Source organism: Oryzias latipes, chromosome 12, assembly GCF_053564925.1.
Source record: "Oryzias latipes strain Hd-rR chromosome 12, Olatipes_Hd-rR_3.1".
NCBI classification, from domain to species: Eukaryota; Metazoa; Chordata; class Actinopteri; order Beloniformes; family Adrianichthyidae; genus Oryzias; species Oryzias latipes.
In genome coordinates this window covers 20,932,945-20,960,714 of record NC_136248.1, presented here as the reverse complement: position 1 = coordinate 20,960,714, position 27,770 = coordinate 20,932,945, and the positions used below count along the sequence as shown (strand labels likewise).

The window sequence follows — 27,770 nt, the reverse complement described above, 5'->3', positions numbered from 1 at the left end:
TAGGCTGTGTCCCAGAAGTAAGCGCAGCCCGATCTGTCTTTTCGCATCCTTGACCGGTTAGTGACGGTGAGGCTGATTGAGTAGCCCGAGCCCAGGTGACCGGAGGATTTCTCTGCGAATGGTTGCGGAGCATGCCTGTTCGCTTGTCGATCAGTCTGCAGTTTGCAAACGGGTTCGATCTTCTCCGTTCATCTCCCTCTTTTCAATACTACGGGTGGGTCGGTTTTACCTAGAGAATTGGGGTCTTGAAGGGTGGCCTTGGAGGCGGCGGAGAGAGGCCAGCTTCCTGCTTGGCCTCGTGGCTTGATGGAGAGAGGGATAGGTATCTGAAAGCAAATTGACCCCAGTTGTACTATTCCACTCAGTACCAAGTGTTAAGGTCCAACTCTCTCCCCATTCTAGCAGTTAAGGCGCAGCTCATTTGCCCTCCTCGTGTTTCACCCTAATCATCTGCACACACTCGGGTGAGTTCACAAACACTGTCAGCACCCACGGGCTAACAAACCAGATGTGAAATTCTGAGCTTGGACTCAGGTTCTCCCATCACGGACCTCTAGCGCCCTGGGGCTAAGGAGCATTCGTTGACAAAAAAGAAAGAACAACAACACCAACACACCACTCGTTTCAGTCAGTGAACGGTTTATTTGCGTTTTATCAGCATCATCTGCACGGACTCGTCCGAAGCGCACAAACACATTGAGTTTGTCAAACAGTCACAACAGTTTCTGTAACTCCGGGCTGACTCCTGTCTTTCTTTTTGTTCTTCTTGTCCTGACTGCGGTGTGGTACGTGGCCACCCTGGACTTTCGTCATCTTGACTCTGCAGAGGTCTTCCACACTCATATCTTTGCTCGAGCGAGATGGGTTCAATGAGATCAGGGGCTTGAGCGCCCCCTCTGAACCCAGGTCCATTCCGTCGAGGCTTTGGTAGTTTTGTCCCGCCTTCGGCCCCGTGGCAGCTGCAATGTCTCCCCTCGGACTTTCACCCGTCTCAGATGCTCCGCTGCAAGCGAGATCAAACCACCATTCGCGGGATCTCCGGTCGACCTCGGGGCTCAAGAAACCGAGGCGCCTTCGGAGCAAGACGCTCCCTCGAGCCCTGTCTTCTTTCGGAGAGGCGAGGTTTGTCCACCAGTCGTTTCCCGAACACTCCGATGAACCCATCCTCTCACTCATTCCAGTCTTTCGTGTATCTGGAAAAACAACCTCTGCAACCACAGCACGATGTTGGCAATCACCAACGCGGATAGAAAGACCTCCAGGAGCACCTCCAGACAGCTCTCCGAGGGCGCCTCCGGAGTCCTCAGGCGCATCGCCCTCTCCCCCCTGCTCCCGTTTGTAAATACCATCACGGTCAAAGTGCGAGCGGCTCCACCGCCGTCAACAGAGCACCAGCTGCACGCTTCTGGTGACGCCCCAGTAGAGCGCCAGAGCCGGAGCGCCGCAGGCGAGGGGCTGGGGGTCCGAGGCGTCGGTCAGCAAAATGTGAGCAGTGTTGTAGGCGAGCGCGACAGTTGTTAGCGAGCACCAGAAAGAGTGCGGCGCGTCGTATCGGTCGCGAGGGTGGAAGGGTGTCTCCTGGAGCTGCCCGAAAGCTCGCTTCCCGTAGCGATGCGCGTCGTCGTCCCGAGGGGAGAACGTCGACAGCCTCTTCTCCCTGTACACTGCCACAGTTTCCCCTTTGCTTGTGTTTGAGAGGGCCAGGTGTTGCATGCGTCTGTGCGTTTCGATCAGGCGGGCAACTTTCATGCGCACACAGGAAGCCGCCGATGTTACGGCCCCCACAGCTAGTAAGGTCTCGTATCCTACGATCCACTGGAAACCTCGCGCCAGAGGGTTGTGGATGATCAAAGAGCAAAAGATGAAAAAAGACAACCCGAACCTCGCCCCGACGGTGCACAAGCCCATTCTCGCTCAGCACAAACGGGTCTGGCCGAGCAGCCCCAGTGACCCCACCGCATTAATCCAAAGGAACAAGCCGGCCGTGCACGACCAGAGCGGCGGCCAGGCTCTCCGGCCCCCTTCCCAGCAGCCAGTACGAGACGGGTCCGTGCAGTACAGCCAGGTGTACGTGTAGGCAGAGAACAAAAGTGCAGAGAGGAGGCATTTGACCCAGAGGGGAATGACCCTCAGCGGGTGAGCGATGACTTTGGGATCCGCTTGAGAGACCAATGCGCTGGAACTCCTGGCGGCCACAGCAAGGCCTGAGATCAGAGCCGCGCAAACCATTAGGGACCAACAGGCCTCGGTCGCGTCCAACGCCGGGTAATCCCAGAGCCTTACGATGTGAGAGAAGACGGTGATCACGCTCGCTGCGTTCGACGCTCCTTTGAGCGCGCAGACTACGGAGCGCTTTGCCCGACGCGACCGTTCACGCGTGCGGTTGAGCCAGCACACCGCAGGGGATAGATACAGTGGATGGATGCCGTAGGTCACGACCGCTCCTCTGTTGAGTGCGGCCGATGCGATCAGGTCCCGATCGGGCACGAAGGTCCTCGGCAGCATTCTCGAGCTGCCGTTCTCCGAGTGCTCGCCCCCCCCCCCCCCCTCTTCCGCCACTTTACGATGGTTAGTTGTCTGATGCACCGTCCGAAACCCCAGGATCCCCCCCTCCGGCCGCCAGCCTTCGTCTCACAGTCTGCGGGCGGCTCTCACCGCGTCGGCCGTGTTTCCGGCCAGGCGAGAATTCTGCAAGCAGGGCATCGACGCGACTTCCGCGCCGAGCTCGCGCATCCGTTCAAAAACCTCCCGGTCATGGGCACGCCACTCGCAGGACCCGTTGCACCTGAACGTGTTCCCAGACTCCGTACCCAGGTGGACATAGTGGCTGCGTCTCACATTGCGAAAGTGATCGAAGACCTCGTCTTCGCTTGACACCCAAATCAGACCGAGAGACGCCCCGACGGTTTCTCCCAGCGGCGTGTCGTCTTTCCCGGCCGCCGACTTGGCTATCAGGTACAGCCTGGATGAGCTCGAGCCGTTCTTGCAAGGCACGGTCGAACTGTTCACGTCGCCAGTGCGATACAGCGGGCCTGAACGCGACGACACGCAACCCACGAGCTGCAACGCTTCCTTGACCAATGAGGGTTTGGAAATTATGCAGTGCAGAACGTACCATAGGTGCTCACTTCTAGCGGGCACGTCCCCCAGAGTCAGCGTGATCACGTTGTTCATCAACGAGGTCCTGAGGTCCCGCGCAGGAGCGGCAACACTGCGTGCGTTCGACCATTCCCTGTTGCACCTTATCATGTCGTGGAACTGTTTTAGGGACCTGTTCCATTCTGACACGAAGACGTGTATCGGAATCGCTGGGATGTACAGCTCGTTTCGGTTCCTGGCGTAGCTCCCGATGCACCTCGAGGCCATCTGCGCACTGCCCTTTACGCAGTACGTGTTGTACAGGTCCACTATCGACGCATACTCTTCCGCGCGAGCCGCGACGGGAGCGAGGCACACGCAAAGGTCTCCCACCTGCGGAATCTGCTTTACTTCGGAAGATATCATCTGCGAAGGGACGTAACTAAAATCGAGAGGGCCGAGGGCCATGTTATTGCAACGTCTCTTCCAACAGGACGAGGGGCCCATGTGTACAGCATCACAGTCATCACCCACGTCTTCCTGAACCAAACGTTGCGATCGCTGAACGCCAGCCACCTTCACATCGGGCAGGTTGAGGGCAACGCAGATCGATTCCACCCTCGAAACCATGATGCACTCTCAAAAAACGTTGGAACCGCATTCTCCTCGTTAGTGAAAACTATACAGACCCTGATGCCAAAAACCGAGAAAGGAATTGGAATTGCTTGCAAGCTATAATCAGAAGGCTGTCTTTACCTTACACTAGCCCGGAAGTGCACAGAAACCCATGATATTCATGAAGTACACATTTTTTTTTTTTTTCGCTTTTGATTTTTATTCAGGTAATTCAGGTAATTGCAAAAACAAACAGCAAAAATGCAAGAACACAAGTCACACAAGCATACAGACAAATTGCAAATGTACACAACATGTCATGTTGGGGTTGCAAAGGCCAGTCAACCGTCTGCGAATCATCTGTGCACTGAGACCGACGAGATGAACTCTCGCAGTGTCGCTCGTGCATCAGAACTGCTGGGCGCCTCTCCGGACGACCTTGGGGCGTAACCGGCCTGCTGCTTCTTCTTCGCCACAGTGATGTCGTTGCTGCCCACGCAGCACGCGGCCTCCGCACTGTCACTGGGGGGTGAGCCGGCTCCTGTGTCCATGGCAGACGAGTCTTCGACGTCCTTGTGCTTTCCCGATGCCCTCGTAACTGATTGCTCTCGCAGTTCTTCCAGTTCTTTCAGCAGCGTGGGGACATCCACAGACGTACTCTCGTGTGAAGGCTGCTGCTGCCGGTCCCAGTTTCTAGCCCGCCTGTTGTAAGGAGTATCTCTCGCTATGGTCTGCAACTCTGAGCTGTGCAACGATACCTCGGGTGACGCGACCCCTTCTGTGGCCGCCGGGAACACATGCCCTTGCTGCATCGCGTCCTTGATGCCGTTCTTGATCATGTCGCCCATGCTCGCTCTGATCATTTCGATCATGGTCTCCCTCTTTTTCCGCGAGACCTCTTCTTTTTGAGACTCTTGTCTGTTGTACTCCAGCGCTATATCTCTCTTCTGTTGATCAGTCAGGCAGTCGACTCGCGAGGGCTTCGTCTTCCCGCTCTGCGACCCGAAGTCACCTTTGCATCTGTCCTCGTAATCGAAGCCGTAGTCTTCGTAGTCTTCGTTGTCTTCGTCGTTGTGGCTGTAGCGGTGACGGTGGGGCTGAGCTCGCCCAGTTGGGCTACCCCGTGCCCCGAGACGATCTCCCCTCAGGGCACCGTACCGCAGCGGGCTGATTCTCTGACCCCGATCCTCTGCAGCCCGTCTCGAAGCCGAGAGGAGTCCCCTGACTTCCTCCAGTTCGTATTTCGACAAGGCTAGTTGCGGTTGATCCTCACGAGCATCCATGTCCTTTTCAGACGCTCGATCTACCGGGTCCGGGCTCATGGCGTTAGTATGGGCTTCCTCGCCCGCGCATAGTCTGTTTCTCACCCCGGTGCGCTCCGTGAAGTCCTCCGCTCCTCGAATCGTGAACAGGGTGTCAGGGTCCTGGGGAGATTTCAACCTCTGTGCGAGAACTCCGTTCTGTACCTTGATTGCTCTTAGGACGTCCTCGAGCGCTCGCATCTCATCCGCCTGCTTGATCATGAGCCGTCTCATGACCTCGACCCTGTCTTCAGCGCTCTCGCTTTCCCGGAGCTCACCGCGGCCCGTCTCCTCGGCCGGCGCCGCAGTGAGGGAGCTCTCTGGCTCACGCGTACTCTCCTCCTTGCCACGACGCAGACCGGCTTCGAGGGCTTTGTCTTTCACGGAGCAAAAGCCCATCCTCGTCATGGTCCGAGACACGAGGTCCTTGTCGGTGAGGACCACGCAAAAGCAGGCTGGTCGCATGGGCACCGACACCAGGCTGCACTCCTCCGTGACCGGCCCGACAGAGTTGTCTCCCACCGTCCCCAAGCTGAATGCCGTGCTCAGCGACTCGTCCTCCCTCAACTCAGAGAGCAACCTGGCAGTATATTCCGTGCTGTCGCAGGCCACGCAGCAAAACAGAAACGTCTTGTCCGCTGACCTGCTGTGTACGTGCCAGTAGCACGTCACGCGGCCGATGCCTTTCTCCGCGTCGTGCATGAACACGGCCCTTCCTGGCTGTGGGTGGCAGGCCCCAGACAAGGAGAACAAGTTCTCCACCGAGTACTCGACCCTTGACTCTGGGTAGATCTCGTCCACGTCCGCGCCGTACACGCTGCAGACACCCACGATGAACGAACACGTCCCGCAGGCGAGGATGTCCTCCAGAGCCTCATCGTAATCCTGTGTTGTGGTCCCGTAGCACTCTCTGCAGAAGATCGGCACAAAGAGAGAGGGGTCCGAACGTAACTTCTCGCCCTCGCACTCGCAACTGTCGGCGTAGTCCACCAGCGTCATGCTGCTTTTGCTCAACACGGCTCTCTTTACATCTGCCTTGGACATCTTCACATAAACGCTCTGGCCTTTGAGGCAGAACAGAGGTCCTGTCCGAGGGACCGAGGCCGATCCGCAGCTGTCCGAGCTTTGCATTTTCTACTATCCCCGATCGAGCACGAGGCGCCTATCTCCTCGGCTATCTGGGGCATGAGCGGGAACAGGCTACCGTGTCGAAGATCAGATTGTCCCCCCAGACAAACTCGTCGTCGAACTCCATGAGTCTCTCCAGTGCCGGCCCTGAGATGTGAACAACGTTCTCGACGGTGCAGTAAGGTGGTGTGCCCGCAAACGGAAAGACCCGATTCCCCTGACCGTTGCGCGAAAGCCTAAGCTCTGTTAGCAACTCCGAAAGCCGTCCTGCCTTGGCAGGAGACAGTCCAAATGTCCCGCGCAAGTAGGATCTCGCCCCGGACCGTTCAAACTCGTCCTGGGAGCGCATTGCCCCACCCTGAGTAGGTTTGCACCATTTACATCTAGCGCGTTCTATCACTGCTATCACGTGCTCCGAGCTCGTGCGGAACACGCATCGCCTGTGCGCAGGGATTCGCCAGAACCACTGGTTGGCAGGGGAGAAGAGCGCTCCGCGCACAGTCGACCTGTCGCTCTCCATTACCCCCCAGACTCCTCCAGATGGTGCCCTCGGCTCCTCACTCTTCGCAGACCACGGGCTCTCGTCTCGGACCTTGCCAGCCTTCGGATGGAGAGGTCTCGGGCTGTTCATGCCGGGCGATGCGTCGCAGAGCTGGAGGCGACAGGGGACAGGCAGGAGTAGTGCTCGAGAGGCGGAGGGGCTCCCCGGTTAGTAATCGAGGCCGCAAGGTCGCAGGGAGACCCCGCCAGGCCCCTGACGGCCCGCCCTCGCCGAATGCTGAGAACGGAGCGCCTGGCGATTCAGCGGGCTACGTGTCTGGCATGGCCTCCCAGGCCATCTTTCAGATGTTTCCAGAGGCCGGGTCCGCGGACGGGATGGAGAGTGAATTCCGCGCTGTCAGCGAAGCAGATCAATTTCTCCAAAAGCAGTACCCCATGCTTCACATGAACATAAGTGGCAGGGAGCACCCCTCGATACAGAGTCTCCGTTACGAAACGGAGCGCTCCAAGTGCTTGCTGTGCGAGAGGTTGGACAGAAACACCCTGGACTCCATAGGTGTGCTCGAGCCGCAAGAGGTGGCGCCGTACTTGAAGTCGTGCCGTCGAACGTTCACAAAGAAGCAGATCAACCTCCACTTGGCGCACTGCGCGAGAGACGACGAGAACGTCATCGGGGTGCTCCGCAGCATGACCGTGGACTTGATTTCGGGCTCGTACTCCCTGGCGAGCCAGGCATCCCTTTGCGTCATGAACCGAGTGCGCACCCACATGGGTAGAGTTTTCCTTGTACCCGACCAGGCAGTGGCCAAGGTTCACAACGACGCGGTGAAACAGTTCATAGGCTTGGCCGCCACCTGCCAGTCGCTCATGAAGCGCAGGCAGTGCGATTCGGACAAAGCTTCCGGCGACCCGCCCTCCTCTCAACTTCTGCTGTAAAGCCCGAGGCCGAGCGTCAGGAGCCTTCGGGTATTAGCGCACGCCCGGGCGTAAGGGAGCACGGTTGACCGCAAGAGCTTGCATGGTCTCCGCCTTGGAAGTGTTGCCACATGGTCACTCTCCTCGCCGCGATGGCCACCTGGCTTATCTGCCGAGTCCGAGCTCAAGCGCCGGCGGACTCGGAACCTTACGGATACGCTCCTTACGCGTGGATCTCCGTGAAAAATTGCGGCTCTCACACTGGCTGGTGCACGGGCACCAGCCAGGCAGGTTTCGCTTTGAGCAGGACAGGTGCTCTCAAGGGCGAGTGTACGCATTATTGCCCGGGAAGGATCAGCGCCCTGTGGAGAGACACGCGTGGACGCTCTCATGACTTGACCAGGTACCAGAGGGAAGGTGTGATGCTGGGAGCCTACGTGAAGAAGCTCGACAGGTCCTCCTGCGTCCCGGTTCCCGGGGGATTCGGGTGCTCCGAGCGGGTGGTTGCGAACGCCCCGCTGAACAGGATATCTACAATGCTACACGCCAGCCCTCGCAACAGAGACTATTACTTTGGGACGAATACGTCAGGCCAGTGCGATCCGGGACCTCAGTGCGCGGCCTACAAGCTCATGAAAAGAACGCTGCGCGCGTCCGAGGCGGAAAGGCGGTGGCCAGACTCGGAGGACGTCCTGGCCATCCGTAACTCGCCCTACGCCTGCTTGCTGGCGTACGTTGGCCTGGGGGACGCAGAAAACATCGGCGTTTGTCACCTGCAACTGGGAGACAACTGTTTCGAGTCCAACGGCAACACGTTCTGCGTGAGCGGGTCGGGGCGCGCGAAACCGGGTCTGACCAACTGGGACCGCTCGGCTTCGGCTCCTCTGGCTATGTGCGAGGTCTCCAGCCTCGACGAGGCTGCCCGCGGCCCGGATTACTCGCCGACGGCCGAGGAGATCAGGGACTTCGTCGGGCCGTCCATGTGCGACGCCACCGTCGTCTCGGTGGGGCGTGCTCGGTACTCCTCGATCGGAGGCTACTTGGCCTTAGCTCTAGACGCCAACCTGTTCGCCTCCGTTGCGCAAGCAGGCCACATCGTGACGAAGGTCCCATTCGACGAGTGCGTGCTCCCCGCGTCCCCGGATCGAAGACACTTCCCCGTGGTCCTGGCCTCCCTGGCCGAAACCCTCGCCAAGGCCAGCTTCTCTGTCTCATCCACGGCTTTGCTCTTAGACGCGAGCCGATGGGGGCTGACGGACTGCTCCAAGTCACACTGGGAAAGAGACCAGTTCGGCAGAGCTGCAAACCTCGCGGCATCCGCCCTGCACGGACGAGGCATCCGCAAGGTGTTCCTCGGCCTTCCTGCGTCTCGCGGGCTGCTGGCAAAGACCGACTTCTCAGATCTGGCCGAGTTTGAGGCGTTCGTGACGCCGCGGGGCCGCGCGGACACGAAGGATCCCAGGCACTGTCAGAACGTGTGGGTGAGCCCGAGCGGCTATAACGATGAAGGAAACCACTACGCTGTGGTTCCCTACCTCATGACTCTGCTGAGGAGAGGAGTCAGAGCGAACAGGATCATCTTCACTCTGTCCCTCACCGGAGCCCTGAAGCTCAGCTCCCTGGAGGGCACAAACGCGGGAAGGTGGGAGGTCTCGGCCGGTCTGCCTTTAGCGGACCTGGAGACCAACACCGCGCTCAAGTGCGAGGAAGACCTCAACACCAAGTGCTGCTCGGGCTCCACAGCCACGGTCTGGGGCAGGGGGGTGATGGTGAACATGACCGTGTCTTCGACGTCGTTCGAGACCCTAAAGCGATTTCCAGAACTCGTGGCCGTGGCCTTCGGGGTGAACCAGTTCGTGATAGCCCCCGTGGACTCTGACTTCAAACGCGGCGTGCGTCCAGACACCCCCGCAATACTGGGCATCGCCTCGGCCGTGCACAGGCTGAAGGACTGGAAGAGGCAACAGATGGCCGCTGGGATATCCACCACAGAGACCACCCCCGCAAAGCCCTTTTCTGGCGCGAAGCCGTTGAGGTTCGCGAGGTCTGCCTCGATCCCCCCACCACCGTCCTACCTGGGCGAGCTGTCCGAGCTGTCCCAGCTGGACGACGTGGTGATCACCATCCCGGAGAGCGAGTACAAAGACCCGGCGTCGGGTTCCAAGAGCTCCCTGGATCCCTGTTACAACGTGGGTCTGAGCCACACTCTCGTATGCCCCGGCCTCGTGGCTGTCCACGGAGCGCTCGGGGTTTTCAAGGAGCCGCACAGGGAAATGTTCGCCACCAGCTACGACAGGATCTACATCGGGAACGTGTACTCGATGGAGTCGTGCACTCCCGGGGAACCGGTCGAGACGGCCGAGTCGTCGGATCGCCCGCCGCAGGTCGCGATAAACATCAACACCATGATGCCCACGACTGACCCGAGACACTACATGGTGGGAATCCTGGACACGAAAAGATTTGTTGAGTACGCTCCGCCCGTGAGCAAAGTGTGCACAACGCACAACACGGGAGAGAGCTCCCAGATCCTCAACCTGGTTTCAGTGGACGACGGATTCGCGGTGGACAAGCTGGCGGTGGATTACGATAACGGGTCGATCATGAAGCCGGCAGAGGCCTTCCACTTTGTTTCCAACTTCACCCCGGGCCTGGACTACATCAACCTGAACGTGAGCTGCGTGAACTACGATGTGAGCGCCCTCAAGCCCTGCCTGATCTCGGTCTGTGGAGGAGACGACAGCTGCCGGAGAGACTACGGCAAGCTGTGCGATTCGGCACACGAAATCACCAACGACGCCCGCAGGGCCGGAGACCTGATGAGAGAGGGCCTGGAGGAGTTGGCCTCGCAGGAGCGCAAGGCTTCGGGGTACGCTCTGCCCGATAACGCGCCCTTCCCGGCGCTCGACCGACCCGAGCAACGCCGCTCGACGAGGCGCAAGAGGTTCACAGGCGTGATACTCGGAGGAGCCGCCCTGGGTCTGGCGATTCACGTTTCCAACAGAGTGGACCACCTGGAAGCCCAGATGGACTCGATGAAGAACGCCTTCACGGGGATCTCAGGGCAACTGGTAGAGGTGAGCAACAGACTGGACGCGAACTTGGCGATGATGGACGGCAGGATAGACGAACAGGAGAGGAAGATGAAGAGAAACACGGACATAGCCAACAAAAACTTCGGACTCCTCAGAGACGCCATGAAGAGGAACACCGAGGCGGCCCTGCGAGACACCAACGTCAAGTTTTCTGTGATGACCAGCTACCAGATGTGGTACGCTCAGATGCAGAGCGTGACCCATCAGATGACGCAGGCTGCCATGCACACAAAGTTCATGGCCAGGGGGGTAGAAAACTGTCTGAGGCAAATCGCTTCTAAGCGCTCGGGGAGCTGCCCGAGCGGCATGTCCGTGATGCGCGATCACCCGGGTCTGTCCGAGTTTCCCACCGTGGGTGCGGCCCTGTACAGAAACCGAAAGCTGTTCATCGTGCACTCAGTGCCGAACGCTGTGGAGCGCGCCGTGGTCCGAGGGATCATACCCATACCCAAAATGAGCAACGACGGCATCCCCTGTTGGCCCGACTACAAAGTCTGGCTCATAGACGGACGGTTCTATGAGCCGTCCGAGTGCTACGGCAAGTACTGCAGGAAGCCCGAGCTTCACGAAAGGTACAGGAGGTGCGTCAAGGATCCCTCGGAATGCAAGACCGTGTGCGGTGAGTGCCACAGAAACATCTGTTACCGTAACAACAAGGTGACTTGGATGGAAGGGTCAGTCACAGTCGAGATCGAATCTCCCCCGCTGAAGCCTTTCTCCGGACCGCACATTTCTGAAGGACCTGTGTCTTTTGCGGACCTGCTGAAAGAGACTCTGCCCGGGACTCCCGGAATGGAGCTGCTCGAAGTCGTGAACACAACGTTGAACCTGTTATCTGTGCGTCAAAATCTGAACAACATCACCAGAGACCTGAGATATTTTGACACCAAGTACAGCGAGATCACGGTTGGAAGAGTGTCTTTGGGAGGCTGGCTGTCGGGGTTCGCTAGCAGCTCAGCTTTATGGATTTCGATGGGCCTTCTCACGACCTGGTGCGGAGCACTTTCTGCTGGGATTGTCTACTTGGTGTTTTGCGGAGGGGGATGTGGAGCAGGGCCTGCGATCCCCAGATCCGCAAAGCTGAGGAGGACTAAGATGCTGTAGTTTGTGTAGTGGGATTGGACGTGTTATTTATTTCGTGATTTCGTTTTGTGTACTGTATGCGCACCATCCCTTGAACAAGGAGGATGTAATTTGTTTCTGACATTCTTTAAAATGCTTGGTCCCGTCTGCAATGAACGCTGCGAAATAAAACAGTTCACAAATTGTTTCCAATTGCTTCGAAGCATTTTTTATTTTATTTCCTTGACACCCATAAAACAGAGCTTGCACTTCGTCTCAGTGAAAATACACTTTTCCTCCTTCTTTGTCAGAAAATAAACCATCAAACTGTTGTTTTGTGCGCCTTGCTTCATTTGCCCTGATCTCTGGGATGGGAAAGGGAGAGGTTGATGAGCTACAACTTTAAGAAAAGAAATACATTTAAAAAAAAAACCTCTGTGTTCACAAGCAGTTGCACTCATCTAAATTAACTTTATGGACAAAAATTCCATCTCCTCTGACTTATTGTTTCTATGCACACAGCATGGGCTTCCATCGCTCCTCCCAACCCTCCACCTCTATGCTTTACCCCCTGCACCTCCATAACTTCTTTCCCCTAATCAACCTACGAGCTTCCTTTTTCCCTCCCCTCCTTTCATCACAGTCTGCCTCTTTGAGCATTGCATGGAGGCTCGGGAGGTGGAACAGTGACAGAGTGTAGCAGACAGTTTCTGTGAGCATCGGCCGGATTCTAAAAGCTACAGTCGGCCGTTTTGAAGCAGGGGCGGAGGAGGCGAGTGGCAGTCAGTAGCTGTTTGCATTGGTCACGCCCTGTGAACATATGTCTGACTCTGACAACTCCCATCGGACCCAGAGACTTCTCGTCTGACCCAGACACTTCTCGTTGTAAGCTGTGAGTGGAGGTCCTACGCTCTAAGGGAAGGTGAGGCTCAGTGATGGTGATACGAAAAGCGCAACAATGAGCGGAGTGAAAAATTCTTCAGTGGCTGATACTCTGAGACAGTCAAGGAGGAGCCATGTAGGTTCTGCCAGGGTTGATCACAGAGGATGGACCGCAGACACCAGTGTTCGCTCATACAGGAACACTCGAGAGATTCACCCCTCAGCATCTGGATGGAACTCGCCTCTCTGTTTTAACAAAGGTCGGAGCACGAGGAAAGAGACGTCGGCGGAGTGTAAGAACAAAGAGATGCAGAGGATGACCCAGCCTGAGCAGAGATGGATCTGCGGAGGCCAAGGCAGATACATCATGCCTTCTCCCCTGCGCAACCTGCAGCAAAGGAGAAGGTACGAAAATGAGAGAATAAGGAGGAAGCAAAACCGGCTCGACCAGATGTCCGAGTGGGCCGAGGGCAACATTGCTGGTCAAGGCCGGAGGGACGGAATTCACGATGGGACTCGAGGAAGCGGATGCAAACGCGTCCTCAGACGCGTCCCTATCGTCAGCCAACCTCCTCTCTACCCGACAGGCAGGGCGCAGGTTGGAAGGGAGCGAAACTCTGAGCACGCGCCCAGCCGAAGAGGGTTAAGCCCTGCCGAGGGTTGTGAACGAAACAGAGGCAGTAACAAACATCACCAGAGTGAGAAGATCAAACGCAGGCGGGACCCTAGCCTTAGCCCTCGCAGGATTAAATCCGAGACATGGCCTGCGAAAAGGAGGGCCGAGCCAGAGACACCCACCATGGAAGAACAGTCAGACTTTGATGCGGATGCCGGTGAGGTTCACAATGGAACGAGAAAGGGGGTTCGCTGGGCTGTTCCTCACGCCAAAAGCTGGCAATCGACGTCCGCACATGGAGGCCGTTTCAGGGCGCGAGGAACCGCGGCTAGGTCTTGGAGATCGGAGTCTAGCTTGACAAAGGAAGACAGCTCCAGCGAAAGCGATTCCAGTGAGGGCGAATCTGAGATTGGCGAGATTCGCAAAGACCAGGGCGAGGCCAGAAAGAGCGAGTGCAGCCCGTTCTACGTCAGCGTCTCGGACGAGGACGAGGAGGAAAAGAGTCAGGGGGCCGTAGAGAATGAGGCGGCCTCCCTGGAGGAAACTGAAGACGAGGCAGAAGATGCCCGCGGCAAACCTCTCTGCCTGGGTGCTAGAAATGAAGCGTTTCGCGACGTAGTCGTGTATGAGCCGGGAACTAGAGGCATTGAACACCAACCCGAGGGGAAAGCAGGCCACCTCCGCCACCCTGAGCCACCTGCGGCATCCCCAACGAGCCCGTTGGAAGCGTTGGAGGTGACGGAGAAAAGTTGCGACACGGAGAGCGCACGCTCCCTTCGCCCAGAGGAGATCGAGGTCCAGTCGTCAGGGGAAGTCATCGAGGTTGCGAGCAAGACGGAGGACGAGCTACGCGCCGCCATTCACAGCATAGGCGGCGAGACGTACGTATTCCAATCGATCCTGGCTCCACGCTAGGTCTAAGGGTGATATTCACAAGTTGAAGTTTGTGTCAATTTTCCAGGATCTCCTCGAGTTATTTCACCACGGCAGTTGGGGACGCGGAGTACGTGGAGAAGATGCTGAGGCTGGAGGAAGAGCACGATGCCGTGCTTTCTCAGAGCAGCCAGACGAAAGCATACGACGACATCAACTTGGTCACGTACCCTGACGACATCTTGACGCACCCACCGGAATCCCTAAAGGGTTTCCAGGTTCCTCCTCCGCTCGCTTCGTCTTCGGCAGAGCCGTTTCAGTTTCCCAGCTCTGAACTGCCCCAAGGGTTTGTGAACATGGAGGGGCTTTGCTTACCGCCACCCGGGATGCCTAACGGCGCTCTCGGTGTTCTCAACGCCATCAAAACCATCGACGCCATTGACGCTGTCGACGACGTAGGGGATGGAATCCTGAGCTCCCAGCCGGACGTAGAGCCACAGAAGCATGAGCTTGGCGCTGTGCTCCATAGCGAGTCTGCGGGGGTCCAGAGAGAGCAAGCCTGTCTGATCGTCGAGTCAAACCAACAGAAGTCCAGGATGCGTCAAGACGGGGAACTTGTGCGCGGAAGCCCGAAAGACAGCGTGAGACCGTGCCAGTGGGACGGGATTCCCAGCGTCCCTCTGTCCACGCTCGAAGGTTTCGTCACTTGTCAATCTTGCAGCCGGGTCTTCAACCGCGCGCCAGTGTGCCGCGGGTATCTCCTGCAACTCAATCGACCCATGCAGTGCCTCTGCGGATGCGTCCTGTGCACGCTGTGCTTCAGAGCGCAGGGAGGCTGCCGAAAGCACTGGGTCATCTCCGAACACGGAACGGTGAATGCCACGGCGAACGCGCTGGCTGACATGCCGGGGATGGAGGCCGTAGGAGTTTGGGATCTCGAGCGAGAAGGTCGCGACCGCTTCATGACGGGGATCGAAACTGAGGAATGTGTCGAAAGGATGTTGGCCGAAGGGTCGCCCAGTAAAGAGGAACTTAAGCGAGGTAAGTCGCACACCCTCTCGCACCTGGACCTTGCACAGCTTCAGGAGTCTGACTTTAGTTTCTCCGTTTTCTCTCCTTTATACGCAGCGTTCCAGACCCTGATAAAGAATCCAGCAAACGACATGTCTTTCGCCTACTGGGAAAATAAGCTCTTGCCTGAGTATGATGCCTACAGATACGTTTGCATGCCACACATCCCGGGGTTTTGGGACCGCGTGCTTGTGGGGAAATGGTGCCCGGAGAGCACCCAGGCGGCCATCAGGCCCGACGTGCACCTGCCGCGGCTGTTCGACGTGGACATGGGCGTGCATTACTTTCACTGGTGCTGTTTCGTGCTGAAGGAACAGATCATCTTGGCAGCGTGGTGCACCACCAAAGTGTACCAGGGTGGGAGCATGAGAGTCCTGCCACTGATCGACAGTTCTTTGAGGGGGACGGTGTCCGAGGTCGAGTTCAAGAGGATGATTTTCCTCCTGCGCACGTGGTTCACCGTGCAGTACCACTCCAGGGAAGGCGGCGAGGGCTTGGAAAGGGAAATCCACACGGTCTTGGACTGCCAGCCGCTGGAGGGACCCACCATCGTTCAAACCATCGCTGAGCTTGCCCTCCGAAGCGGAATGGAGAAAGCTGATCCCAGCTACGTTCACAAGAGGGTACGACCCTTCGCCTTGGACGCAGATGTGTTTTCAGCTAAGAATGCAGCTGCGGCCGCTCTGTTCGACTACCGACCGCTGTCTTGCTGCGAATCCCAAACGCTTTACATGAACGTGGCAGAGGAGTTCAGCAACTGCCACCGTAACTCTGAGACTGGAAATACGGTGACCCGACCCATTTGCTACGAAGGTGACAGAAATGTCTACATATGAACATTTTTGCTCACAATGTTCACATCATTTCATCATCTTTTTTTTTTTTTTTTTATATTGTATATTTGTAGAAACAGAAAAGGTGTGTGGCATATGACTGCATATGAAATGTCTTCGAAGTGCTTCGCTTTACTCTTTTACAATTTGTTTTCTTTACCACAGTTATCTAGAATTTTCTTTCGACAAGCAGATTTAATTCCTTGCGACTATCATTGAAACAGCCAAGGCTTGCGTGGTTGTCTTTCTACCTCATGCATTTTTTTTTTCATAGCCTGCAATCCAATCACATGAACTGTACCCTCTTGAAATGTAAGATGTATTTTCATTTTGTACTTTGAATAAATTCATTTTGCTGTTGATTAAAGTAGGCCTCCTGTATTCTTACAGCTCCTCTCTCTACATTTATTGGCCAAACAGAATATGGAAACGAGTCAAGCAGTTGTGTTTTCAGAATATATTTTATTCAGATCGACACAAACAGAGAGTCAAAAAACGCCGTTGAATTAAAAAACAATACAAACAGAACACAAAAAGGCAGCACAGCGAAGGAGATGCACGCTTTTATACAAAGGCCAGTAAGACAAAGAATAATAATAATAAAAAAGACACAAACAGACAGTCAAAAACGCTGTTGCATTAAAAAACAATACAAACAGAACACAAAAAGGCAGCACAGCGAAGGAGATGCACGCTTTTATACAAAGGCCAGTAAGACAAAGAATGATAAAAAAAAAAAGAAACCAGACAACTCAACAATCCGAGCCTTTCTTCCTTCCGCGATGAATTGATGTGCGTTCCCCATCAGAAAACCAAAGCGGGGCTACCCAGTTTAACGGCAGTCACACGAGCCCGTGAGGGTGCCTCTGAGTAAGCTGGCCATCTTCGTACGCCCTGCTGGCGTCTTCTACTGTAAGTTGAGACACCGGTTCCCTCTTGTCGTCGAGATCTCTGTGGAGGTTCAACGCGAGCACCGTCCTGTTTATCTTGGCCGAAGCATTGAGTTGAAGCCCCACACTGTCTGACAGAGTGTCCACCGCGCCCACCAGCCTGACCGCGTCGATCCTGCCCCTGAGCGCCATCAGCATGTAGCGCAGCTGGTCCCTCTGAGTCTCGGCCGAGCGCAGCTCATTCACGTACTCGGCGGACAATGCCCTGTCGCAAGACTCGGAACCGATGATCCCCTTGATCATTTCTATGTTCACGTCCAGACCCGTAATGGACCTAGCCACTGTGTTGATGGCGGCGTCCACTTCGGCCTCCTCCCTTTTCCTTATCAACGCGACAGCACGTTCGCGGTCAATGGGGTGCATGAAGAGGGTGACGAAGAAATTGGCCCCGCACAAAAGCACGAATTCCACAAAGGCCCAAAGTCCTCGGGCCACCTTGCGCGTAAAGCTGGTTCCTCTCGGTCGAGGCATCCTTCCTCCCGGCTACTTCTTCTCCTTCCTTTCTCATGCACGTGTCGCTCGTATTTCATTTCCCCCCTTCAACTCCCTCACACGTGCAGTCTGCGCCCATGGTTGGGGCTCTCGAATATCCTGCTAAATATGGGAGCTATCAATCGAGCGGTTGTCTGCATGGGGTTGCAAGCAAACAAGCCTGTGCCACTGATTCTGGGCGCGAGCCTGTCGACCAGGGGCTCGCGACCCGTCGGGTCGCAGGCTATCATGAGCCTCCTGTCCGAGGTCGTCCCGATGCTGTAAGTACCACAGAAAGCCACCCCGAGAGAGGGCTGCATGATGTCGGTGGCCCGCTTGTTCCCGTTCGCTCTCTCCGTGGTGTCCTTGAAGAGGTCCCCCACGTGATTCAGCACGCTCTTTTCGAACTCCGCCGCGTGCAGTGCTTCGCAGAAGATGCTGTGGTTGCTCTCCTCTTCGCCGTCACCTCTGCGTCTGCCTCGTGGCCTCAGCGCAGAGCTGAAGGGCCTGAGCAGAGTGGGCATGCATGTGTAGGCCTCGGAGCGCATGAGGGGATCCAACGGCACCTCGCCCGTCAGGCCCTGCAGGCTCTGGGACCGCCCGGTGGTAAAGATGTACGGCCGGCGGTAGCCGCACGCGCTGTCAGACTCGGGGCAGAAGCCGTTGAAGGCGTCCGCAATCACCATTTCGTACGGCCCTCCGCGGCCCTCCAGGTGCACGTCTCCCCCTCGCACGTCCTTCATGTACAGGTTGGGGATGTACAGTCCGGGCGACTCCAGGGTGTCTGGGATGACCACCGACTCGCAGTACTGATTGACGGTGCACACCTGATGAGTGTTGTTTGCCGTCGGGTTGCACAGCACCTGCGTCCCCAGCGCGTACAGAGCAGACTTTTGCTGCATCAGGGACACTCCGCACCCCGTGAACCTCACTCCTCTGAACAACAGATAGGACAAGCCGGAGTAGTAGACGGTATCGTAGTGGTCCCTGACCACGTTGTGAGTCAACAGGGTGCTGTAGTGCATGCCGAGCAGTATTTTAGCCAGGTCGTTTCCGATGCCGGAGATCTTCCTGAGTCTTATCGACCACATGTACGTGACCACGGAGTTGCGGTGGAACCCCGGATCCTTGCATTCGGCGTGGCGAGAGGCCGTGGGCTCGAAAAGTTCGCTGATGTCTTTGGCTTCAGTTTCGGGCGCCACCTTGGAGAACGAGCATGACCCGGTCAGCCGCGCGACAGTCAGGGCTCGGTCGCCGTCCAGGCCCAGCTCGCGAGAGAGGTCCAGCTCCCCAGCCCTATACCTCAGCGGGTCACGCACCCAGTCGGGGTCGCTGTCAACGACAATCATTTTGCGAAACACGCGAGCCCCCAGGCCGGGAAGGATGATCCAATACATCAGGTTGCAGTAGTCCATGTCGTCTAAGGTGAAACTCACGGGATATCCGTGTTCGTTCAACGTGATCCCGCGGGGTCTGTGACTGATGAAGCAGGGCATGCAGGCTACGATGGAATTGGCCCTGTCGCCCACCACATTTTTAAACAGCGCCAGCACTCCGATTATCAATCCCTCTAGCTGTAACAGCACCTCTCGTTCCTTTGCGGTGAACTCAGCCGCCTGGGTGCGCTCTCTTTCCCCTAGCATGCGGCGCATGTGAACCGCGCACACGGGATCCGCAATCCAGGACCAGAACATGCGGCCACCCGTCCACCCCGAGTTGTTGAACACTTCGACTGGCGTGTTCGATAGAATCCTGTCTCTCATCTCTAGCATGCTATCCGTACCCCCGCGGTAATTAAGTGCTTTGTTGAGAAAGTTGAGGTTGATGCTGACGGTCTTGGCGTGTTCACTGTCTCCGAAGCGAGCCAGGAGCTCGCTTCCGATCTGCGCGATCTCGTTGGAGAGGCAGTTCATCGCAGAGGAATTGAACAGGGCCACCCTGGGCCTCACGACCCAGCGCGCTGGGTCGACGGTGGCCAATGTTGACGCTCCGCCGTCTGGAGCTTCGGGCACCACCATGTTGCGAACGTCAAACTCCAACAGCGACGCGGGGTTCTTGATCTTATGGTACCAGTCGTCGCTGTGCGCCAACTGCGCCATGCTTTCCACGGTGATCCCTCTGGGTCCGTTCCTCATGAACGCGTTCAAGTCACCCTGCAGCTTGTCCCTGCGCTCCTTGCCGAAGAGAGCTTGAGGACTGCCGAGACGGTGCAGCTCCCTGAGCGTCACCCCGACCACGGCGCCATCGTACTGATGCAGGTACGAGACTGAGGGCGACCGCTGGGCCAGCTGCTTGTAGCCGACCTCTTCTGAGTCGGCGGCGGAGAGCACTTTGGACGGCGAGATCTGGCCAAGCGCCGGAGCCGTGCAGCCCACCGTGAAGTACTCCCACTTGAAACCCTGCGTGTTGCTGAAAGCTTTGTGCTCCGTCGAAGTTTCCCTGGCGCATCCGTGCTCCATCTGCACACCGTCCACCAGAGCGATGGGAATGCTGACAGAACGCCCGCCGCCGATGAGAATGTGGTTCACGGGCATCTCCAGGACCTGGTCCCTGAAGCTGGAATCGTCCGTGAAAGCCAGCTCCCCGTCACCCAGCTTGCGTCTGTTGACGAACTCCATGGTGAACTCGTAGAGCCCGTCGCCGCGTGACTTCTCGTCGGCGGCGGTGTAGACGCAGAACTCTGGCGCAAGCTTCATGTTTTCGCAGGTGATGCGTGTCCTGACGGTGCTATAGTCTTGGGACATCACCCTGAAGAGCGTGTCTCCCATGACAAGGACCTCGGGCCTGTCGCTACACAGAACCCTGCGAGCGTTCTCCACCACGCAAACGAAGGAGTCAGGGTGCGCGTTCACCGTGCCGCACATGAGCTCGGCCATCGTCAGCACTGAGTCCAGCTTCTCCGCTCTCGACAGGGAGACGAGCTTTTGGCAGATCCTGTCTGTCAGCGTGGGCTGAGCCGCACAGTACTCCAGGACCTCTATGGTCTTGGTGAGCTCCCACGAAGTCCTGGCCTGCTCCAGTTCCCTCCGTATCAGCTCCTCCGCCACAGAGGGCACCGTGATGCCCAGCAGAAATCCAAACTGCATGGTCACCACTTTGGACGTGTGCTGAAACACCTGGCTGTACTCTCTGGTCCGAACCCCGTTTCCCACCGTGTCGTAGGTACCTCTCTGGGCCTCTCGCTGATCCGTGATCCTGTAGCGCCGCATGAACCGTGTGCCCGTGGGCACGGACGTGTCCGGGATCAGCATCTTGTACACCAGGCCCGCCAGCAAACGGCTTGTGTCCTTCTGCTGCTTGAAGAGAGACACTCCCATGTGGGCCTGCAGTATCATCACCACCGCTTCTGCCGACACCGAAGAGTTGGCCGCCGATGCCTTGACCACGTTCTCCGCCACGAGCTCAGCGAATGCTCCGGTCGAGTCGGCCAGGAAGCGCGGCGCTTTGACCAGTTGTTTGGCTGCCTCCAGAGATCTGAGCGAGTAAACTCTGGGGTCTGTCTTGACCACGCTCATGATGACTTTTCCTTCTTGTTTCTTCCTTTACTTCAGTCCCCCCCCCCCCCTTCTTGATCCTAAGCACAGGGACGGGTCCGCTCACACGATTGCTTTGTCGCGTCCGCTTTTGTCCCGCGAGGCAGTCGATTTTCTATATGGACTGTCATTCTGGGTCCCGTGCGCGTACGGGGGAAGCCTGCTCAGAGCCATGATCATTTCTTCCCGACACCTGCCGTCATAGGTAAGTAAGCTCGAATCGTTTCGGCCGTGGCGTTCTAATAGCCTCTCTGCAACGCACGCGTCTGAGGCAGAGCTGATAGCTTTCAGTTTCAACCTGGCCAGGCGGATCGCTCGCTTGCGCGTCAGTGCGAAGTCCCTCAGGCGACAGTCAGCTTTGTCCGCCTCATCCTCACCCTCTTCGTCGCTGCTGTCCCCGACGACCTCGTAACGATACCCGCTCTCCCCATTCGAGCCGCACAGCGCCTGCCTGTTGCCGCAAAGGCAGCAGAGCGCCTTGAACAGTACGCAGAACATGGCCAACGAGCGGTGTCGAAGACGGGGCAGGAGCGGATTCTCATTAACCCCCCGGTTACTGTCCGATAGGCGAGTCAAACAGAACCATGTCGCTAAGGGCAGACAAAGAACCCGTCTACGTCCGTGAGGCGGCTTTGGCCGAGTGGGCCTTAGCGGACAGAGGCGATGCGAGGGTTCTGGATGAGTTCAGGAACGGCCGTTGCGCTCACCGTGCGCGCAACCGTAATCCCCGCTGCAAAGAGGCGAGCTGGGACTGCTACGAGCGGTGCTACGACCTGTTGCCGCTACACAGGGATGTGGCGTCTTGGGCTTTTGTGAGTGAGGATCCGCAGCTGGCCGTGGTGATAGAGGAGATCGTGAACACTTTCAGCCCAGCCTTGTCGGTGGAGTTGCTGCTGTGCAACGTGCTGGGCAGCAACAGCGAGAGCGCAGCGTGTCTGGTCCGTTATCTCGTGGGGCACTACGTGGCCAACCGCTCTTGCTGCGGGCACATCAAAAGCACCCTTAGGAACATGATCCGCTGGACGGTGCTTGCGGGCTTCGTGCCTTGCCTTTTCCTGCCGTGGAACAAAATCCGATCCCTTGGCCTCGGCCTGTCTGGCAAGGCTGCCGTGATCAACATGGTTTCGGGCTCCGGCGGGCAGGACGGGCGCCCTCGAAAGCGCTGCAGGAAAGATGCCGAAGCGGCCCCGACCCGTCGCGCTGGACGCCTGTTTGTAGTGTCGTCAGACGGCCTCAGCCCTCCGGAGGCCGCGGCCGAAGCGGTCCAGGAGAAGGATGCTCACGATGAGGCGCTTCCTCGCGTGCTCGAAGTTCCCTTGGACAGTCTGGCAGAGACCGCGAGGTTGCTGATGACGGCCTCTGTGCCCTGCGCACCAGCGGCGGTGGTGTGTAAGATGGTCGCGGACTGGGTGAAGGGAGAGCGCGAGGCTTTTGTTCAGAACCCCGTGAAGGAGACAGAGCTGAAAATGTCCGTGGTGACTCTGTGGGGTGTAATGAAGACATTCGAACACGGACGGTGCCCGGTGGTGCCTGAGTGCAGCACCTCCTCGTGCTTGGCCTTCTACGACAAGCGCACCGCTCTCGTCACCGCGGCGGTAGATGGGGTCCTCTACAGACAAGTTTCTGTGTGGGACAGCAGCTGGTCGACTTTGGGTCCTTCCTTTTCGTCCTTGGCGGAGAGGGCTCACAACACCGTCAAGAACTGGAGGACGCTTTTCGCCAGGATAACCAGGGGTCTGAATGATGCCGCGGCGAGGCACGTATACACCAGCGCTGGGGCCGATCGGTCGTCGCTGGCGCGTGTGGCTGACGTGGTGCTCTCCTCGAGGGCTGAGCAGCAGGACGCGGGCCTCTCGGTTGTAGGCAACGCGACAGACAGACCTTTGCTGGACAACCTGTCGAGAGCCCTAGCCTGCAACCAACAGACTGACATGCTGGGACTGTTGAACGACGCCGAGCTGCCCGAGTCCTTGCTGCGGTCGGGCGCGTGTGCCTCAGTGTCCAAGCACAAGTCAGCCAGCGTGTCGCATAGCCTCAGCAAGATGATGGCCTCCATGATATCCGAAGGCAAAGAGGTCCTGCTGGTGCGCGGATTTCTGGCCGAGGTCACCTCTCGTCCTCGCGCGGCTCTGGAAAAGCTCAGGTCCGAGTGCCAAGATCCCGGGCTGCTCAGGATGGCGGAGAACGTGTCCAGGCGTCTGGAACGTCAACTCGCCGAGCCGGAGGACGGGGCCGAAGGAAGCAGGGATCCCGTGACCGAGCTCGGCTCGGACGTGAGGCTGGTGTGCAGCTACCCGTCCTCTGTCAGCGTTGCTCACCTGGAGGAAACTCTGAGCATTTGGACCAATTTTTGGCGTAGCGCCTTGTCGGGATTCAGCCACTTCAGCAGGAGACACAACACCATACAGTACAACCACAGGGACAGCGTGAGAGAACTGGAGTCCGGATCTCCCGTGCACATCTTCCACAGCGCCCTGGTTGCTCTCCTCAACACATCCGGGGCCACTTTCGCCGACAGCCTGTCCGGGAGAAAGCCGGACGGGTCCCTCTCCGTGAGCGATATCATGCTCACGAAGGATTCCCTGCACCCGCCTGCCTACGGGCTGCTGTTGGCGAACAAACTCGGCCTCAGGCCCTCGGACGTGAAAAGCAGCGGGGAGGTCATGGCGGAAGAGCGAGCCCCGGTTGCCCCGCGTGACCTGTCCGCGTCCTACATCAGCGCGCAGCCCCGAGAAACTCCGGCTGTTGCCGAAACCGCCGTGGGCCCGGGGCGTTGACACGATGACAAGACCCGGACTCTCTCCGCCGAAGGCGGCAGACTGGTCTCTCGGGGCTCTCGAAAGCTGGGAGCAGAGCGCGGCAGAGACTCTCCGTCAGGCGCCTGGGTCTGCGTTTCTACTCGCTGGGATGAGAGGAACAAAGCCCCGAACCCTCTTTGGCCCTGATCCTGCACTTCACGCGTTGGGGCCTTGGTGCTGCAATCAGGAACCGGATCCTGACGATGAGCGGGAGGCTGAGGTGGTGATGAAATCTCCCCAGTGGAGATCGCAGAGCTCTCGCATCCGAATCGAGCAAATGTCGTCTCTGCATCGGTCTTCTTCTTGGCTGCCTTTGTAGCTTTGATCCTTTTTCCAACGAAACCTAACCCGGCGAACGGCACCCGCTGTCGTATTTGTCTTTTCGATATCCTGCGTGACTGGGCGTCTCTTGGGTTCTCGGGTAGTCCGGGTGTCGGGGAGTCGCCGACCTCTCCCGTTGTGACCCTCACGCGCTTTAGAGAGGACCGTTCGGGCCCCGACCCGTCTCGTCGCGCCGAAAGGCAGGTGGCTTCTCGACTCGAGCAGTCTTCTCTCTCAGAGGGACTCAGGAGACCCTCTTCGGCGAGAGCAGCGAGACGTTCTGCGTGCCTTTCAGATGCGGGGCACAGGGGACGTTCAGCCGTTGGGCTCAGGGAGCTGGAACCGAGTGCGCTCGACTCCAGCCACAAGATGAGGCTGGTCCTCTCCGCGTTAAGCCGCGCTTCGCCCTTGAGCATCCACAGGGCTTCCAGGCTGAGTTCTTGCACTTCCTCCAGCGCTACCCTTATCCAAAGGGTTTTCCGGCGGCCTGGCTCCAGCGGGCCGAGCGCAATCAAGCAGATTTCCACTGGCACACCGCGGTCCCTCAACGACCCAAGGAACCCGTTGATCTGTTCGACCGGGGCGCTCTTCCGCCCGGCGCAGAGCTTGTGTTTTTCCGTCGGCGTGTACTGCACGAATGCGCAGCCCTGCTGAGATCGCACCACCCCGATCAGGCAGTCGAGCGTGACCACTTCATCACTCGAGAGGATTTCGTAGATCCCAGAGGCCTCTCGAGAAGGCCCGACAGCCGTACCGTCGAGCTCCTCGTTCTCCGAGCGGAGATCTTTCTCAGCCGGCCTCGCCACGCCACTGACTGTGGGCGTTGCAGCGCAGAGATGGGCTCCGAGAGGAGCAGAGGCCAAGACGGCGCTCGGCTTGTAGGAGTATGAGAACATGGAAGTGGCTCTCGTTGATTTCGCAGGTGCTCAACAGGTCACTGGGCTTGTAAATAAGCAGGTCAGAATCAGCGCTTTCGGTTGCACCGTTCCAACATTTCGCAGAGATTTGAGACAGTAAAAACAGTCTGTTGTTCATACAGTTTTATTCGAAAGCGTTTGCCTTCAACCACTTTCTGCCTGCATGAATTCTAAAAGAAACAAAGAAAAAAAGCCTTTTTTTTCTGCTTTGTTCTCTCGTTACTTTTCATTCACACATGCTTTCAACCACTATCCGTGTACATACAACTGTGTTTTTGTTCTTTCACAGCTCCTTGCCCCACTCTGAGTTCTCCCAACAGAAAAATCCTTCCTTCTTCGAAAAACGCCAAATCGTTTCGCAAACTTCGTCTCTCCCCTCCAACGCTCACAACACATCTCCGGTGGCACCCCTAAGATCACCAGCACCCGTTGAGCACCCACTTCGTGAACATCAACCGGCCTTGAGCGGCTCAAAGCCCTCATGGTCACAGTGGATCCGTAACACCTGAACATACTTCATTGTGTATGCTTGTGAAAACGTGACGCAATAAAACAATGAAACAACACTGTGTTTGTTCTCTCAAACCTTTTATTTTATTTTTATTTTTTATTCAGATGTTTGCTTTCAACCACTTTCTGCGTGCACACAAACTTTTTCTTTGTGTTTTTCTTTTTTGTTTTCTACCACTTCCTATTCTTCTTTGTGGTCTCCGTTAAGGTCTCAAACTCAGAGCCAAGAGCTCGAAAGCGCGGTCCAGGGCCCTAGAGAACTCATCGTCCGAGAGAAAGTGTTTCAAGTTCAGCCGGGAGAGGCTCTCGCCAATTTCGCACGTGCTTGTCAGGTCTCTGGGTCTGTAAATGGGCTCGTCCCAACCTTCGCCCTCTTCCAGGGTCCACCTCGGTAGCGGACCATCTGAACGAATGGGGGGGCGGCGCGCAGGTACCCTGGCTCCCCTCTCTGCGATCTCGGACACTGCGTGCCTCCAGAACTCCGAGGGATCCAGAGACTCGCCACAGTGGGGGCACTCCACTCGTCCTGTGGCGCCCCCGCACTGGCTATGAGGGGAGCTGAGTCCCGAGCACATCGGGGCGCGACGGGCCTCCACCGCCACTTCTGTCGGGAGCGTGAACTCGGCTCTCTGCCCGCCACCGAGGTTCAGGTCGTCCCCGTCTGAGGGGAGCCGCGAGAGCGTTTCCGGGATCAGCTTCATGTATCCGAACACGTTTCCTCGGCGCGTGTAGACGAAGTGCCAATCTCCGCCGAGCGCCTCGTTGAAGTGCGCCTCATCGGGCCGCTCGGTGCGAACTCGGCCGAACTCGAGGGCCTTTAGTTCCTTCACACATGTTTCCACGCGTTTCAGCCTCTCCGTGCAGGCTCTCGTGCGCTCACGGAGATCCTTTGCGAGCGAGCTTACCCGAGCCTCGGCTCTACGAGCGGAATCATCTCGTTCGACCGAGCTCAGTGTGGACTCGTAGTGCCTGTTTGCTATCTCCCAGACCCTGAGGATGGAAGCTCGAGGGAGGTTCCTACGGTCGGCCGACATGGCGGGTGGCTCGAAGTCGACGGGACTCTACCGGACACCACGTCTCGTCGCTCAGCCGAGCTCTACCTTTTCCCGTCCCTTCAAATTGTCGCGACGCATCTCGTCCGGCCTCCTGTGTTGGCGCAAATTTTGTCGCTGGCCTTGGCGGACCTGTCCAGCGCGAGCCTCAGCGAAAGTTCGCTGTAGCCAAGTCGCGAGAAGTCCACGTCCCGAAGGTCCGGGAACCCCTCCGGGGGACGGCGGGTCCTGCTGTTTTCGCAATGGTAGACCACTGTCGCTATCAGCTCCGCTCGAGCAGCCTCTTTCCCTTCCTCTCTCAGGTAGGCTTCGTGGGCCAGGAGCATCTCACGGTGCTGCGCACTCTGGTTGTCCAGGAGCCACGGGACCAGGTGGACAAACTCTGGATTCTTCTGATAGTAGTTGGAGAGGACTCTGTCCTGAAAAGGCGACAGGCGGCTCCTGTAGCGCCTCGCGAACTCGCTCCTGAGTGCCTTCCTGTAGTTGGACCAGCGAGTGGGGTGGTTTCGGTGCCTGACTCGCAAAAAATACATCTCCGTGAGGTACACGAGGCAGATCTTCTCTACGGTCGTGAGAGTGCCGCCGCGCTCGTGCGCCAGCTCGCAGCACAGCCTGTTCAAGTGGCCGTGGAGCTCGACGAGCGAGGCCACGGAGGCCAGGGCCCCTGGGAGTTCTTCGGCTGCGCTCTTCACCTTCTGCGAATTGATGGACATGGAGGAGAAAAGCTGGTGCCTGTTCTTCTCGCCCGTCACGTTCACCGAGGAAAAGAAGAAGGGAGTGTGAAAGTCATTCTTGGTGTTTTTCATGCGGATCACGACGCTGGCGGGGTTGGCCACGCCGTACAAGTAGCTCGTGAAGTTCTCGTTGTTCACCTCAAAGGGCTTAGCAGAGACCACGCAGGTGCCCTGGGCCAGGGACACGGTCTCGAACAGTCCCCTAAAGTAGGGCTGCAGCGCGTGCTTCGCGTTCGACGTGAAGTTAGCGCTGCGGCTGGGGTTGGCCGAAAACTCGATGCGGGTGTTCTTGTAGCCGTGTCGCGAGGTAAGCTTCTTCTTGTCCGAGACGAAGCGGAGCCTGCTCATGAGCTTGGTTTTCGTCGTGTTGGACTGCGACAGGGCGTATCGCCTGAGGCTGTCGGAGTACACCGCCGCGCTGAACTTCTGGTTGCCCACTGTGTTCACGTGAAGCACGTGGAGGAGCACAGAGCCATCCAGGTCCACCACGCAGCTGCCGGCTGCCCTGAGCGTG

At 57.6% G+C, this 27,770-nt stretch overlaps 2 protein-coding genes across 4 annotated transcripts in view; one reads left to right on the top strand and one right to left on the bottom strand.

Moving 5' to 3' along the window:
* Positions 1-27,770, bottom strand: part of rgs3a (regulator of G protein signaling 3a) — a 322,617-nt gene that overhangs the window by 139,288 nt on the left and 155,559 nt on the right. The gene's annotated exons all lie outside the window — the stretch shown is intronic.
* LOC144996400 (uncharacterized) lies at positions 12,065-16,435 on the top strand. The gene is made up of 3 exons (XM_078955858.1): positions 12,065-14,074; positions 14,155-15,107; positions 15,195-16,435. Exons 1-3 carry the CDS (start codon positions 12,654-12,656, stop codon positions 15,971-15,973), a joined length of 3,153 nt encoding a protein of 1,050 aa, XP_078811984.1. The 5' UTR covers positions 12,065-12,653; the 3' UTR covers positions 15,974-16,435.